The sequence below is a fragment of the Seriola aureovittata genome, chromosome 14 (genome assembly GCF_021018895.1).
Source record: "Seriola aureovittata isolate HTS-2021-v1 ecotype China chromosome 14, ASM2101889v1, whole genome shotgun sequence".
Taxonomy (NCBI): domain Eukaryota; kingdom Metazoa; phylum Chordata; class Actinopteri; order Carangiformes; family Carangidae; genus Seriola; species Seriola aureovittata.
The window spans coordinates 24,352,197-24,365,644 of NC_079377.1; the positions used below are offsets into that span (position 1 = coordinate 24,352,197).

At 39.3% G+C, this 13,448-nt stretch overlaps 1 protein-coding gene across 4 annotated transcripts in view; it reads right to left on the reverse strand.

Moving 5' to 3' along the window:
* The window catches only part of atrnl1a (attractin-like 1a), a 219,055-nt gene that overhangs the window by 181,999 nt on the left and 23,608 nt on the right, over positions 1 to 13,448 (reverse strand). For all 4 annotated transcript variants that reach the window (XM_056394524.1, XM_056394523.1, XM_056394522.1 and 1 more), the window contains exons 2-5: positions 7,633 to 7,716; positions 5,860 to 5,973; positions 4,819 to 4,947; positions 1,034 to 1,242 (exon numbers count right to left, since the gene is read on the reverse strand). In XM_056394524.1, coding sequence (XP_056250499.1) covers positions 1,034 to 1,242; positions 4,819 to 4,947; positions 5,860 to 5,912 — 391 coding nt within the window. In that variant the 5' untranslated portion in view covers positions 5,913 to 5,973; positions 7,633 to 7,716. The remainder of the gene's footprint in view (positions 1 to 1,033; positions 1,243 to 4,818; positions 4,948 to 5,859; positions 5,974 to 7,632; positions 7,717 to 13,448) is intronic.

Below are 13,448 nucleotides of genomic sequence, written 5' to 3' on the forward strand. Positions count from 1 at the left end.
AAAAGCAGAATTTAGTTTTATCTGTATTATAAATTTAATTTATGTTTACTGAGTGCAACTTGTAAATCAGCAGAGCAGTGCATGTATTTTTTGCACTTTATAGTCTAGTCCTTTTCAGATTTCACCCATTTGCATCATGAAATATGATTTATTTTCGTTTTAAAACAAGGACAATACACTGGTGTAAAATTATTCTCAGTCAGAAACCATGAAGCTATGTATCATAAAGTTGTTGAGTGCGCTGCTGCAGGAGGAAAGTGTTCACAAATGAAACATAAAACACAAAAATAATGAAGCCACATATATTATGCGACACAAGGCAAGATTTCCCAGGATATTGCATCTATTGTTTTATGACACAAAATAATATTGAACCAAGCAACATCATGTTTGGCATAAACAGGAAGACAGCTACTGTTGTGCTTTTGTGTCTCCTCCTTTTGTCTGTTTCCCTTTTGATTCCCTTTTCGCGTTCATTCTGAACAAAACAGAACCATCAAAAAGATCCTCTTCATGACAAGCATCATGGGAAAATTGGTCTCTATTTTGAGAGTAAATAACACTGGCATTGGCCTCATTTGTACCGTGATTATATGAAGATATATCAATGACTTTGACTTAGTTTCAATTGCTTTAAAGTCTTTTAAATGTTTATATTTTACTGTATTATAAGATATGGTCAAAATCTAAATATTGTGGAATCAATGATTTTATGTAATTTAATCTGAAAGAATTTCATTTTTTAACCAAATGTAAAAGAGTTTTAACCTAAAGATTCATTCCAATCAGCTACTCAGTATATTCTGCAAGGATTAACACATTATGATATAATGCATGAGTTGGTTTAACCCCTCCCTAGCCCCCAACCCTCTCAATCATCTACACAGTCCATTAGCTCCAGGCCAAAGAGCCATACCTCCTCAGTGAGACCAAAGGTCTCTCTACAAGCTCCCTCAGGTCATCCATATGTCTGTTTTAATTTCCCTGATTAAATTCAGTCCTCTTCCCCGTCCTGTTGGTCCTGCTCCTTTACCTTGCCAGCTGTCGTTGCAGACGCAGAGCTTCTCTCCGGTCAGGTCACAGTAGCCGTGATCGGGGCTGCCACAGTTGTCTCTGCAGTACGGGATGTCGCAGGCTTCTCCTTTCCAGTAGTCCTCACACTCGCAGTACACGCGCCCGGAGACCGAGTTCGCCGTGCTGCATCTGCCGTGGCCCGAACAGTTGTTGGGACAAGAGTTTATCCTGAGGGAGACACAATTAGACTGAAAGTCAAGGAAGTCCGTCAAGGTTATACAGCACCACAGGCACAGAGAGTACATGACACCATACTGTCAGATACTGTGGATGCCTCATTAAATTAATACTAATTGAGGCAATTAAAATGGTTTCTTTCTTATGATAAAAATTTATTGCAAGGTTGATAGGTCAAAATAAACTGTCACAACAAAGTAGCCATTAAAAGATATAATTATCTAAAGCTCCACCAATCAATGTTTTAATTTTAACAATGGATCAAATGACTACAGGTTATATGAAAGGGGTTGTCGTGCTGAACTCTCTGCAGCTCTGGTTCAGTGTCTCTGTGCTCTCATCGGCCTCGTTTCCAGCAGCAGCAGCTGATCGCTGTTTTTACCGACTGAGCTGTGATGAAACCACTGTACGCTGCCACCAGTTAAAGTTAGCAAGTCACCAGTGAAGACAGAGGAACATTTAGTAGCTAAAGCCCAAGTCACTCTTCCTCAGGAGTATGTAGAATCCAACCAGAGGTCAAATGAAAATGAAATGATCACAAAACAACTCAAAATGATTGGCAATGTTGCTGTGTGTCAGCTGGATATGTAAACAGTTACATTAGCTAACATATTAGCCATAGCAACTTTATAAAGGCAATAATCAATAAATCTTATTCTGGTTTTTGTTGCTTATTACTGTTTTATGCCATATTAACACTTTTTCTTTCATTATATAAAGCACTTTGAATTGCCTGTGTTTGAAATGTGCAACATAAATAAAGTTGCCTTTCCCCTGCCTTTGTGGTCAATAAGGTCAGTTTGATTTACTGGCAGTTCAATATATAGTACACAGCACAGCAGTATGGTTATGAGAAATAATGCACCCTCTGAAGGAAAATCAGCCTCCACATCACATGTAATTCGTTTTCTTTTAACAACTGCATGGTCCATTGTGGATCATTCCTTATTCATCAGTAACATGCACTGAAGAACGACCTTCAATAAATCTCAGGGGGGAAAAGCACAAAAAAAAGGCTAGCGCTAAAAAAAAAACTGCACACGTTTTTAGTTGTTTGTCTAAAAGTGATTCACTTCCAATTTTTGAAGAATTCCACTTCTTGCTCTGATCGAGTATATAAAAACAAATTCTAAGTGGCTTTTTGGACAAAGGCATCTGCCAACTGAATGCAATGTATTGGAACAAGGAACCTTGGTGCACATGAGAGAGACGAAGCAGAGCAAATGCAGTTCAAAAGACAGAGATACTGCTAGGACAGCACAAAGAAGAAAAACAAAGAAATAAAACAAAAGGAATCTTTCAATGAGAGACCATTATATATAAAGAACTCACAGCCTAATGTAGATTACTTAATTAAATCACAAGATTCTCCTCTGTAATATCAGATAAATAAAGAAGCTCAAACAGACAAACAGATGGAAAAAAAGTAATCAAGGACGAGAGGCAGAAAATCATGTTTTTGTCAATAGAAAAAGCTGGTTTGCTGTGACAAGAAGGTCGTCATGACAACCTTACCTCTCCTCGGTGTGTGAGTGTGTGAGCGTGTGTGTGTGTGTGTATGTGTGTGTGTGTGATAAAAGCCTTGAGGATATGTGACTGTACATTAACTGTCCTCATTCCCCCCATGTGTTCAACCTGCCACATATTCAATTTTTCCAACGTGGCTATAAAGCAGTGTGGATTGTGTCTGTGGAAGAGGTGGTGTAGACAGTATTATGATGCACTGTGCTATATAAGTTACTTTTGAGCAGAGCTTGGAAAGAAAAAAACACCCCAAAAAACTGTTGCACCACTATCCACACGACTGTCCTAGCCTTATATGCACACCTTGGGTCTTTAGCAACACATGACCATATTACACCCTGTCAATTTTATTCAATCAAGCACTCAGCTAGCTGGTAATACTCAAACTAGTTGTTGTCTTCATCAATGTTTTTTGTCTAAAAAGTGCATCGGGTCACTAGCAACCCAAGGCGTGTAAGAGTGTGCCCAAGGCTACTGATGAGGCTACTAGCTTTAAAGCCATTCATGAATCACATCATTAAAAGTAGAACTGGGGCATGAGAATGACCAAGCTAACTGGAGATGAAGCTGGCTAAAGAAAAACTGATGGATGCTCTAAACGTATATGGAAAATCCCTACAAAAAATCTATGACAAGTTCAGACAGTATAAGCAGTATGAACTACACCAAATTAAATATAGTTAATAGTTCATATTAATATAAATAGTAAACAATTCGTAAATGACAAAATATATTTTTGTGTTTTTGTCAATGTTAATAATATGTTTTCTGATTTTAATATACCATTTTAACTGCCCAGCTCCCTAACAGACTTATTCACATTTACAGCATTTTCAGTTACGCACGTCAACAGTTTTAGAATATATTAACATTGGAAATGAAACAAATTTTTACTCAATGGCATTGTCACGAAAGTACAGTAATCTATATGGACGTTAGCTACAGCATTTAGCTAGCTAGCTAGCTAGGAAAAAAAATCATTAACTGTACTGAAAAGTGTGCCTTTAATTATGTGAAGTGTAGACCTGCCAACCATGAATGTTTATTTTATTATTACATTTTCTGTCCATTACAGACAATACAACTTGCTTTGCTAACTTACAGGACTGGCGAACAAGTAAGCTAGCTAGCTTGCAAACATACGTAACGTGGGTGGCTAACGTTAACTTTCATTCACAGTCCCGGTCCGTTTACCTTTACAATTGAGGAACCAGCCGACGACAGGTACAAAAACAAAATCAAAATCAAAAGAGTCGCTGTTTACTAGTGAGTCCTTGCTACTGTCTCCTGACGTGACATCTACATGTTTGTCCATCGTCTCCGACGGCGAACTTTTATTTCCGCGAGGGAAACGAATGCGGCGTTGTGATTGGTCGAATTCCCCCCCTCGTTTTTTTTCTTCTTTTCGACGGCGCGCTTCGATGTCAAAAATGCGTACCCGCTACGCAGAAGGCGTACCGGTTGGCATGGCAACAGCTCAGAGAAGTCAAAACTCAGCAAAAATTATTTTTGTTATTGTTATTGTCATACCTGCGATGCATAATACATATATAATATAAAACAACAGCAGGAACTATTTAGTTAATTATTTAGACACAAGTCCATGTTAAAGCTACTTGGCTTGTTGTGGCTAATGTTTCCAACCAGTTACACATTTTCACATCCAGCAGACACGAAGCAACAGCGTCATTCATTTTGATTTGTGCTTTTAACTGGTTAATAGGTATTAATTGGAATATTCACACACAATTTCTGAGAATAATATCTCTGACTCTTGTGTTCCCCTTTCATCACCAGCTAGATGTCTGCAGGTTGGTGCTGGGCAGGTGGTGTAACAGTGGTTTTATCAGCCATTGTTGACATGGGCTGAAACAGTCAAGAAATGCTCTGTTGAGCTGCAAAGTTGGTGATAATTCTCTGTTTTCCCTTTCACAGCCTCTGTTGAAGATATGTATCTACAAGTCTGTATTTAAATAAACCTGACACTGGAACAGAGCGGCAGACGAATGAGCAGAGTGAAGGAGGGCTGACATCTAGACATACGAGTAGGTGATGGTGAAGCCGGTCAGGTTGTAGGCCGCATCGCTGAAGAAGTGAAGCAGAGCGTAGCCGGATGTTGTCACCACCTCCGGGACCGTCTCATTACCCCTGGTCTCTGGCACCACTAGGCCGCTGAAGAATAGTTTGACAGAAAGAGAAAGAGACAGAGAGATAGAGAGACAGACAGCCCCTCTCAACAAAAAAGTAATATTAATTTTAAAAAAAAGTATTTTGAAATGCTGCTTTATTTTACTTTATTTTATGTTCTGAAAGCGCCACTGGAGAGCTGTAAGATGAAAAGACTTTCATTTCAGAAAACTGCAGACCCCTACTAAAAAATATGACAGTGATTAGCTTTAAAGTAGAATAACGTTGCAGAGCAGAGCGTTTTTATTTGTTTGATGAGGTTTGCAGTGGCGGCTGCCGCTTTCTTATTTGGTCAGCCTGTCTCTTTTAATAAATGCAATGCACTGCAAATGTGCCCTCGTCTTTAATGAATCTGAGTCAAAGCCTCCTCCCTGCTACATTCACAGCTGGTTTTTTTTCTCAACACAAGCATGTACCCATCTATAATGTGAGCTTATTTAATGATAATAATGCTACACAAGTCTAGACTGTATATTCAAATGCCACGGCCAAATTCGCCTCTTCGTATCCTGGGAGCAACAAGAGATAAGCCTTAAGGGAGCAGAGTAGAAAGTGGGAGGTTGGTAGATTATTGTGGTGTTATTGTTTTCTGTGAATTCCTGTCAAATGAAATAGTTCATGTTTATAAATTGTCCTGTGCAAAAAGAGGTACTAATATTCAGGGCTGATGTGAGTAATTGCAATATTTTCTTTCTATTATGGTTGTATTGTGGTACTGTGGTAATTATGCGGCCCATTGTTTGCCTGTACACAGAGTCATTTGACTGCATAAGAGCAAATTTGTAGGGAGCTTTTGAAGCCATGCCAAAGGCTACCTGACTCATTTACATACCCCCGCCCCCACGCACCCCATCCCTTACTCGTACGGCTCTCCTATTCAGAATAGCAGGTGCCTACCTGAAGACAGCAATCAAAGGGGCGTAGATGGAGTCTCCATCATAGACGTACATGTGGTCCCAGCTGCACTCGGTGGCAAAGTGATTGAAGCGCAGCCGGAGCACTGCATTAGGACTGAGAGAGGAGAGAAAACACTGATGAACAGATGGATATGACCAAAACAAAACTAATGAATATATATATTGTATATAGCCTGTATGCGCCATATGATTCCTTACTTTTTAAAAGCGTCACCTCTATTTGTGAAGTCTGTGTTTATGGTCATAAATAGACACTTGTGGGTGTCGCACATGCCTCAAAAAACCTTTTTGCCAAAGTGAAGTCAATGTGAAGTGTGACCTTTTTCTTAATACACCACTGCAATCGGTGCGTTTTCATGCACCCTGCTGTCACATATCAGATCAGGTTTTATATCAAAATATCCTGGTTATGCATTTGAAAATGTAAAGACCACATCCCGCTTCGAGATCCCTTAAATAAGCTGAACGTGCTAAATGGAGCACTCTGATGAAAACCTGGATTTTGTGGCAGTAAAAGGCAAATTATAATGATAATTAATGTAATAAGGTTCCAGATGTTGATATAAAGGTGTGTATGATCAAAACCTGAACACCAGTTTAAATGTACACAATGTTCACCAGACGAAATGCTGGTCACATTAACTATTCTCAGTAAATTTCATGGCTTTCATCTGCCCATTTGATTTTGATTGGATTTGATTTCTCGTGTACAAATTAAATCTTGTCATTAGTTTTGGATGTGTCAAGCGTCAAGGTGAAATTTGGTCCTGATGGTGGGCACCAAAGTCACGTTCTGGAAGCCATAAATATCAATAGAAAACTGAACAGCAATGTGAAGGAGACATATAAAAAGCTGTCATCACAATCAGCTGTAAACATGCCTTTAATGTGTGTGTCGTCACTAATAACTCAGATTTATAAGTAAAGACCTATAAATCTCTGTTGCAGCATTAAGACTTGTTTCCTCTGAAAGATGTGAACACATCTGTGCAAAACAAAAAGCCATGTTAACCAAGTACAGTATAAATCCACAGCTGGGGGGGGGTATAATAGATATCTGCAAAAAATTTCATGGCAGTCCATCCAACTGTTAAAGCCCTATGGGCAAATTTGTGGTTGTGGGCTTTGTAAATGAAATCAACTTGACTTCACCTGTGAGACCATTTATTGCCACAGAGAAATGCCGCCAGTACGGCTAAAAATACTCTTAATCGTCTTCTCTAATATGTTACTGAACCCAAACTGTCCTTTAATGGTTCCCAAGGAGATAAGAAACATCTTCAGTCCTTCGCCTAAAGCCAATCTAACATCCCAGAGGATACGCACGGAGGCCATTAAAGGGATAATCCAAAACAAACCATTTATTGTTTCCAGATGTGTTAGAAGATAATGATTTTCTTTTCTTTTTTTTTTTTTACAGTTCTCATTCTGTTACAGGGCCATTGTATACCTAACATTTAGTGCAAGCATGCAACAGCAGAATAAACCACATACAGCAGTTTACATATCATTACAGAGCGATCACTGTGTGCATTCACACGGTGTGGCACGGTTTTCTGAGCAGTTAATGTGCGCAAAGCAACTCTGGTGCACAGTAACGACACTGGAAGACAAACTCCCTCTATTTGCACAGTAATAAAGCTCTCTTTATCTGCAGCCCTTAAGCCACATACAAAAAAATCCCTGTTTTTAACCGAGTGGACGTAAGTAAGATTAATGATGAGAGGAAGAGGGCGGAAACACTGATACTTACTATCCTTCTATTAGCCAAGTGCATTTGGTCTTGTATTTATAGTTTACTGGTCCGTCTGTGAGCGAGCCCGTCAGGTCTGTTAATCTGTAGCACAGAGAGAAGACAGAAGTTAAATAATAACAATAATAATAATAATAATAACTTTATTTATAGAGCACGTTCCATACGAGAGATGTAGCTCGAAGTGCTTTACAATAAAAACAATTAAACCAAATAAAAATAGACGATAAAAAGACAGAAGATGATAAAATACGTTAATAAAACAGAAACCAGTGAGAATGGTAAAATATGAGAGAATTAATTAAAAGTTAAATAAATAGGTTTTCACTGAGCGTCTGTTATAGATCTTGGTGATGTTTCCATAGTGTGCACCGCCTTTTTTTCTTGTGTATATTTAAAAGTCTGTCAGTAAAAGATCTGAGAGCGTGTGAAGGATTATTAAATGACAGAGAATCTGGAAAGTACGCCGGTCCCGAACCATTTACAGCTTTAAAAACAAGTAAAAAAGGACTTTAAAATCTCTTCTGAAAGAGATAAAAACTGCGGTAATATGATCTCTTTTCGTTTTTGTTAAAACTTGAGCAGATATTCAGAGATGATGGTGAAATTCCTTAAGCTGCAAGCAACCGAAGCAAAACAAAAGAGTCAGCATCAAACTGAGAGGTTGGAGTTTCTGTGGTCTGGAAAACAGAAGCCGCTGCTTGTCAGACTTTTATCTTGTGAGATCGATTCTTACATCAGGGAGGCTCTGTGTCAGTCAGATCATGGGACATCTAGTAGTTGTAACTGGACTGTTAGATTTACTACAGCGGGATCAAGTGTGACAGGTTTTCTGACGGTGTTAAGATGCACTGCAGCTGATGTCGGGCTGTGCCAGCAGTCAACTCTGTGCTATATTTCACTTTTCTACTTCATTTCAGACTATTTCACTTGCAATAAACCAGCGAAAAAAAAAATCAGAGGGTTTTGCTCCACGATCAGACTTCATTTGAAAAAAAGCAAAAGCTTCTGTTCCTTTTGACTGCCGGTTCAATAAAAGAGTTTGAATTTCTACTTTTAAAAAAAATCCTTGATCGGCCATTTCCAAACTCAAATCATTAACATTTCATGAAAAGCGACTCTGAATGAACTAAATCACCACTCCTGCTGCACAGGTGGAGCAGCTGAACCGTACATGTAATTCATATTGGGCAGTTTGAGATGATTTTCTGCTCCCTTAGGCATATTCAATAACATTGAAAATTCACACACCGCATCAAATGCTGATTGCCAGATTCCCTTTAAAGATGATAGATTATGCTAATTAGACTCCTACCTAACATCCACACAGAGGGTCATCAGAGGGAACTTACCTGGCCCGACTCCCCGCTAAGGTTGTATCATCCTTTCTCTTACTCTTACTGGCTGTCACCTTCTCTTTGGTTATAGTTCATTTCTTTTTTGTTTACGGTCATCTTCCTTCTTCCCTGGGTGTGCTATATCCAAACTAGCAGTGCTGTGTTGTGTCTCAGGGGCACCACCCTGAATCCACAGTCATATTTTGTATATCTTTTACACGGTTACTGCTAATTTTAATTCACTTTAAATGAATAGTTTTGACATTTAGTGAAATATGCTTATTCATTTTCTTCCCAAGAGGTACACGAGAAAATCATTGTCACTCTCATTTGTTGAAGTGTTTAGGTGAATTTATGTGCTGTACCTATTTCTTGCCAAGTAAACCCAGCCTAAGGTGACCTGATATCTGAAATGAAAACCGGGGACATTTCCAGTTCGGCGTTCAATATATCATTAAAATGTTTTTATCTATGATATAAAAAAGGAGGACAGTCATGTATTTTGACCAAGTAACTGTTTCACTGTAATAAACCATTGTGAAGGCTGAGTGATTAAATGACGACTTCCTACCTTTCAAGCAGTCATGAAGTCCTATTGTCTATCTATTCCTCAATTATTTATATTCCTTTAGTTCGTAAGAGTCCACAGATCAAAAGCTTTAAAAGCATTTTTCATAAAAGGTCATGATTATTGTCACGTGGAGTTCGTCGGGCAACTTCTTCTTTTTCACTTCTTCCGTCATAAAAACAATTTTTTCAAGTTCCCGCTAGGGGGCTTTGGGTATGTTTGTTTTTGTAAGTATCCTTTCTCTGCCTAGAGATAACAACAAAAAAAATCAGATTGGATGTCTATTTTGATCGTCTTAGCTTCTCTTCTAAAGCTGTTTTAGCTAGCAGCCAGCCCCCTCTGTTAGCCAAAACAAGCACAATGCTAGACGTCTGTTTTTAATTACAAACACTAAAAACAGGGACATTTCCAGGGACAGCTCAAGCCAGGGAAACGGAGACATCTGGTCACTCTTACCAAGGCTAGCTCCTTCTAGCATTCATGCTAAGCTAATCGAACTATTAAGCATGAGATACATCGGCGTCTTCTCCTCTAACTCTCCACAAGAAAGCAAATAAATGTATAAATTTCACCAAATGTTGAGCAACTAAAACTATAGCTGTGGTGTAACACGTTTATCATGTTGCCCTACCTGACATCTACCTGTTTTTACTGCACCTCATTTAAACTCCTACTCAACAAGAAGTGTTAGCATAGCATCAGTCATGCAGCCTGCTACTGTTTGATCATCAGCTGACTCACATCCAGTGTTGCACCTGCAGCATCATGTGCATCAGGCTACTCCACTTAAGTGGATTTCCCTGCTCTCATGCTGCACAACATGTGGCTCATTCATGCATCACAGACGCCGCTGACGTAGCACACAGCCATCCCTAAACTACTTAACTTTGGGTTCATGAAGGTTATTGTCTCTACTAGTCAGACAAAAATAAAGCCTTTTAAATTTAAAACTCATGTATGAAACGAACTCAATATTTCTGAGATACAGAAATAAGTACTTCAATATTAGAAAAATGCTAATTTATTAATATACTGTGTGTTCTCAGACAACATGTGTCTCACACTGAGCCTTGTATGAAGGAAACACTGGTGTCAGAATGGCAATAAAACATGACATCCCACTCATTTCAGGGTAAGACAGTGCATGTTACTGTTGCCATAGCGATTCCAACATAACATATTCATGTGACAATTGTAATAACCACAATGTTGTTCTACGTGCGTGGTAAACAGCGGTCACACCTGTCAATCAAAGTAATCCATTGTTGCATGGGAGGGAAAAGAGGAGAAAATTAAAGCACACACACACACACACACACACACACACACACACACTCACACACATTATTGCACAAAGTACGTCAGCATCAGGGGCGCTGAAGACGTCGCAGCCTGCCTCGGACTACACAGTCTTACTGTGTGTGTGTGTGTATCTGTGTGTGTCTGTGTGTGTCTGTGTGTGTCTGTGTGTTCATTATCCAAGCCTGCAGTGTCACTGTAGGCTCCGTGGTCACACTGGCATGCTGAAAACATAAAAACCATAAAACAAAATAAACTATTAGTGGATGAAATTTGATCAAATTTAGTCATAAAATGCGGCAAAGCCAATGAGGTCAGTACACAACTCAAGTGTGCTGTTTCATTTACACATGACATGGTCAGATTTATGAGTCTTCTTGTCGTTCACTACAATCAGTCAGCGGATAACAACTAGTGCAACAGTCACAGCGAGGCAGCAAACCTGTGTGGTCCTCCGTCCTCAAAATCAGTCCTCTGAGAGTACTCACACACCCTCTCCTGCTCTCGTCCTTCTTCATCTCTCTCTGTACTTTGTGTTACTTAATGCACCTGCAGCCTTGAGTCTGAAACTGAGTGTTGCGGCACTTATTCTCAAAGGCGCCTCCTTGATCTGCAGTGGCTCACTTTTAGCAAAAGCATCTGACAAAGTGAAGGAATATAAATGTATTTAATGTGTATTTCAGCTCTCTTCTTTTTCAAAACTCTGCTGTTAGTGCCAACGTAGCACTTAGCATAAGCCTGGCCACAAAACCACTTTCAGACAACAGAGCAGTAAACCCCGTGTGTCTACTGGCCCTGCAACATATGGAGAGTGCCATGCCCTAAAGGCTGCTGCGGTCCACCTGCTCTAACATCATTATTACTTTCCCCAAATACAATAGTTTGCAGATTAAAACTTTGAGCCATATGACACAATTAAAACTGCAAGTTTTACAAACTAAGCTCATTAACATTGTTTATCAGAGCAGACCTGAAAGTCATGAAACACTCATGTGTTTGTTCACTGCTGATGAGGAGGTGGATATTTCAGGGAACTAAGACACAAATAATAAAAAAAACACCTTTAATTTGACTAATTGCCTCATCTCTAATAAAATAAAATATATACTTGCTATATACAAATACGTTCTGGTGTGCTCTGTATCAACATATTTGTTACTTGCCAAATACACATTTCCTCATTAGATTTCCTGATTGACAGAAAATCTAATCAGGACACAATTAAGCGTGCTGCAAAACATATTTGTTGTTGCAAATTAGTTGTTTATATACATCATTTGCAGAAGACAAGGTTGCAGCGGCGCCACTCCCACCGTGTTTACATTCGAAACAGTGGAGTTGGCGGCAGCAACTGGCACCGTAGCTGAGCATTCACTCCCGTCTTTCTTGGTAACTGCGCAGTAACCGACGTTTGCAGTGCGTTCATTTTCGTTTTCACCTTCAGATAAAGAGCGTTCGACCCTGTTCCCTGCGGCGAAATATCCAAATTGTAAAAAATAATCGGATTGTTTTGCCAGGGGAGCAAGGGAGCAAACTAGCCTGTGAGCCGGATCCCTGGAGATCACTCCACCACCATCATCACCATCAGTCAGTGCATGAGATTAAGGGTGTGTCGGGCCAAATGTGCTGCCTCTCCGTAATGACAGAGCAAACAGATTGCAGCGCAGCCGGACACGGGCCACACAGTAAAAGCTGAAATCCTGCCAATAAAACACAAGCAACACGTACACTTTACTGCATACGCTCACAGACACGTGAGATTCCCTTTGGTGTCGTCTCCTCTTTGAGCCGTCCCTCATCCCCTTCGCTTCTTCCCTCTCTATCCTTCTCCCTCTCCGTCTCTCCTATCACTCCCTGCTTATCACAGTTTGATCCTCTGGCTCTAATCCCAGATTAGAAGAGAAATATTCATCTAATGCTGCTGTAATGCCTGATTCAAATGATATTGATGAGACGGTGGAAAAAGAGTTTTCATCGTCTTTTTTTTCTCCTTGACGATGAAACTTGATTACTATAGATTTCTGGAATGACATTCATAAGATCTATTGTCTTTTATCTTGTCTTATTACTGCAGTGATGTCATTCATGCTGACATTTGTCAAAATTTGAAACTGTATTTCACATCATCTGAACAAATCTGAAAACTTCCACAAAGAAGTCCACGTCTGTTTCCTTTAACACTGAATATTATTAATGCAAAAAAGCAAAGATAGCAGCATGTACTTTATGTAGTAAATGACGCTGAACTTTAAGTCTTAATAAAATGTAAACAGGTGAGTTATATAAACAGTTGTCATCAAGGAGGAAATTAATTTATAAATTTTTTTTTACATAAATCTGAGTTATGACAGTCTGAGATGGAAATAGACGAATGAGAAAAAAGGGGAAGCAGCAAAAATAAGAGCAGAAGTAAAATAAAATGTTTCAGGAACAGTTTAAGTTCTCTACTAAAATACTGATACTGGGTCGTACTAGCCTGAAGACGCTAGTACTATTTAAAGTAAAGTAGCTAAGCTAGCGGGCTATGGCTACGCTACTATCTAACCTACCACAGATGTATTGGCCTGAGTGACAGCTAGCTATCTGCACAAGAAAGATATAGCATCATGAGT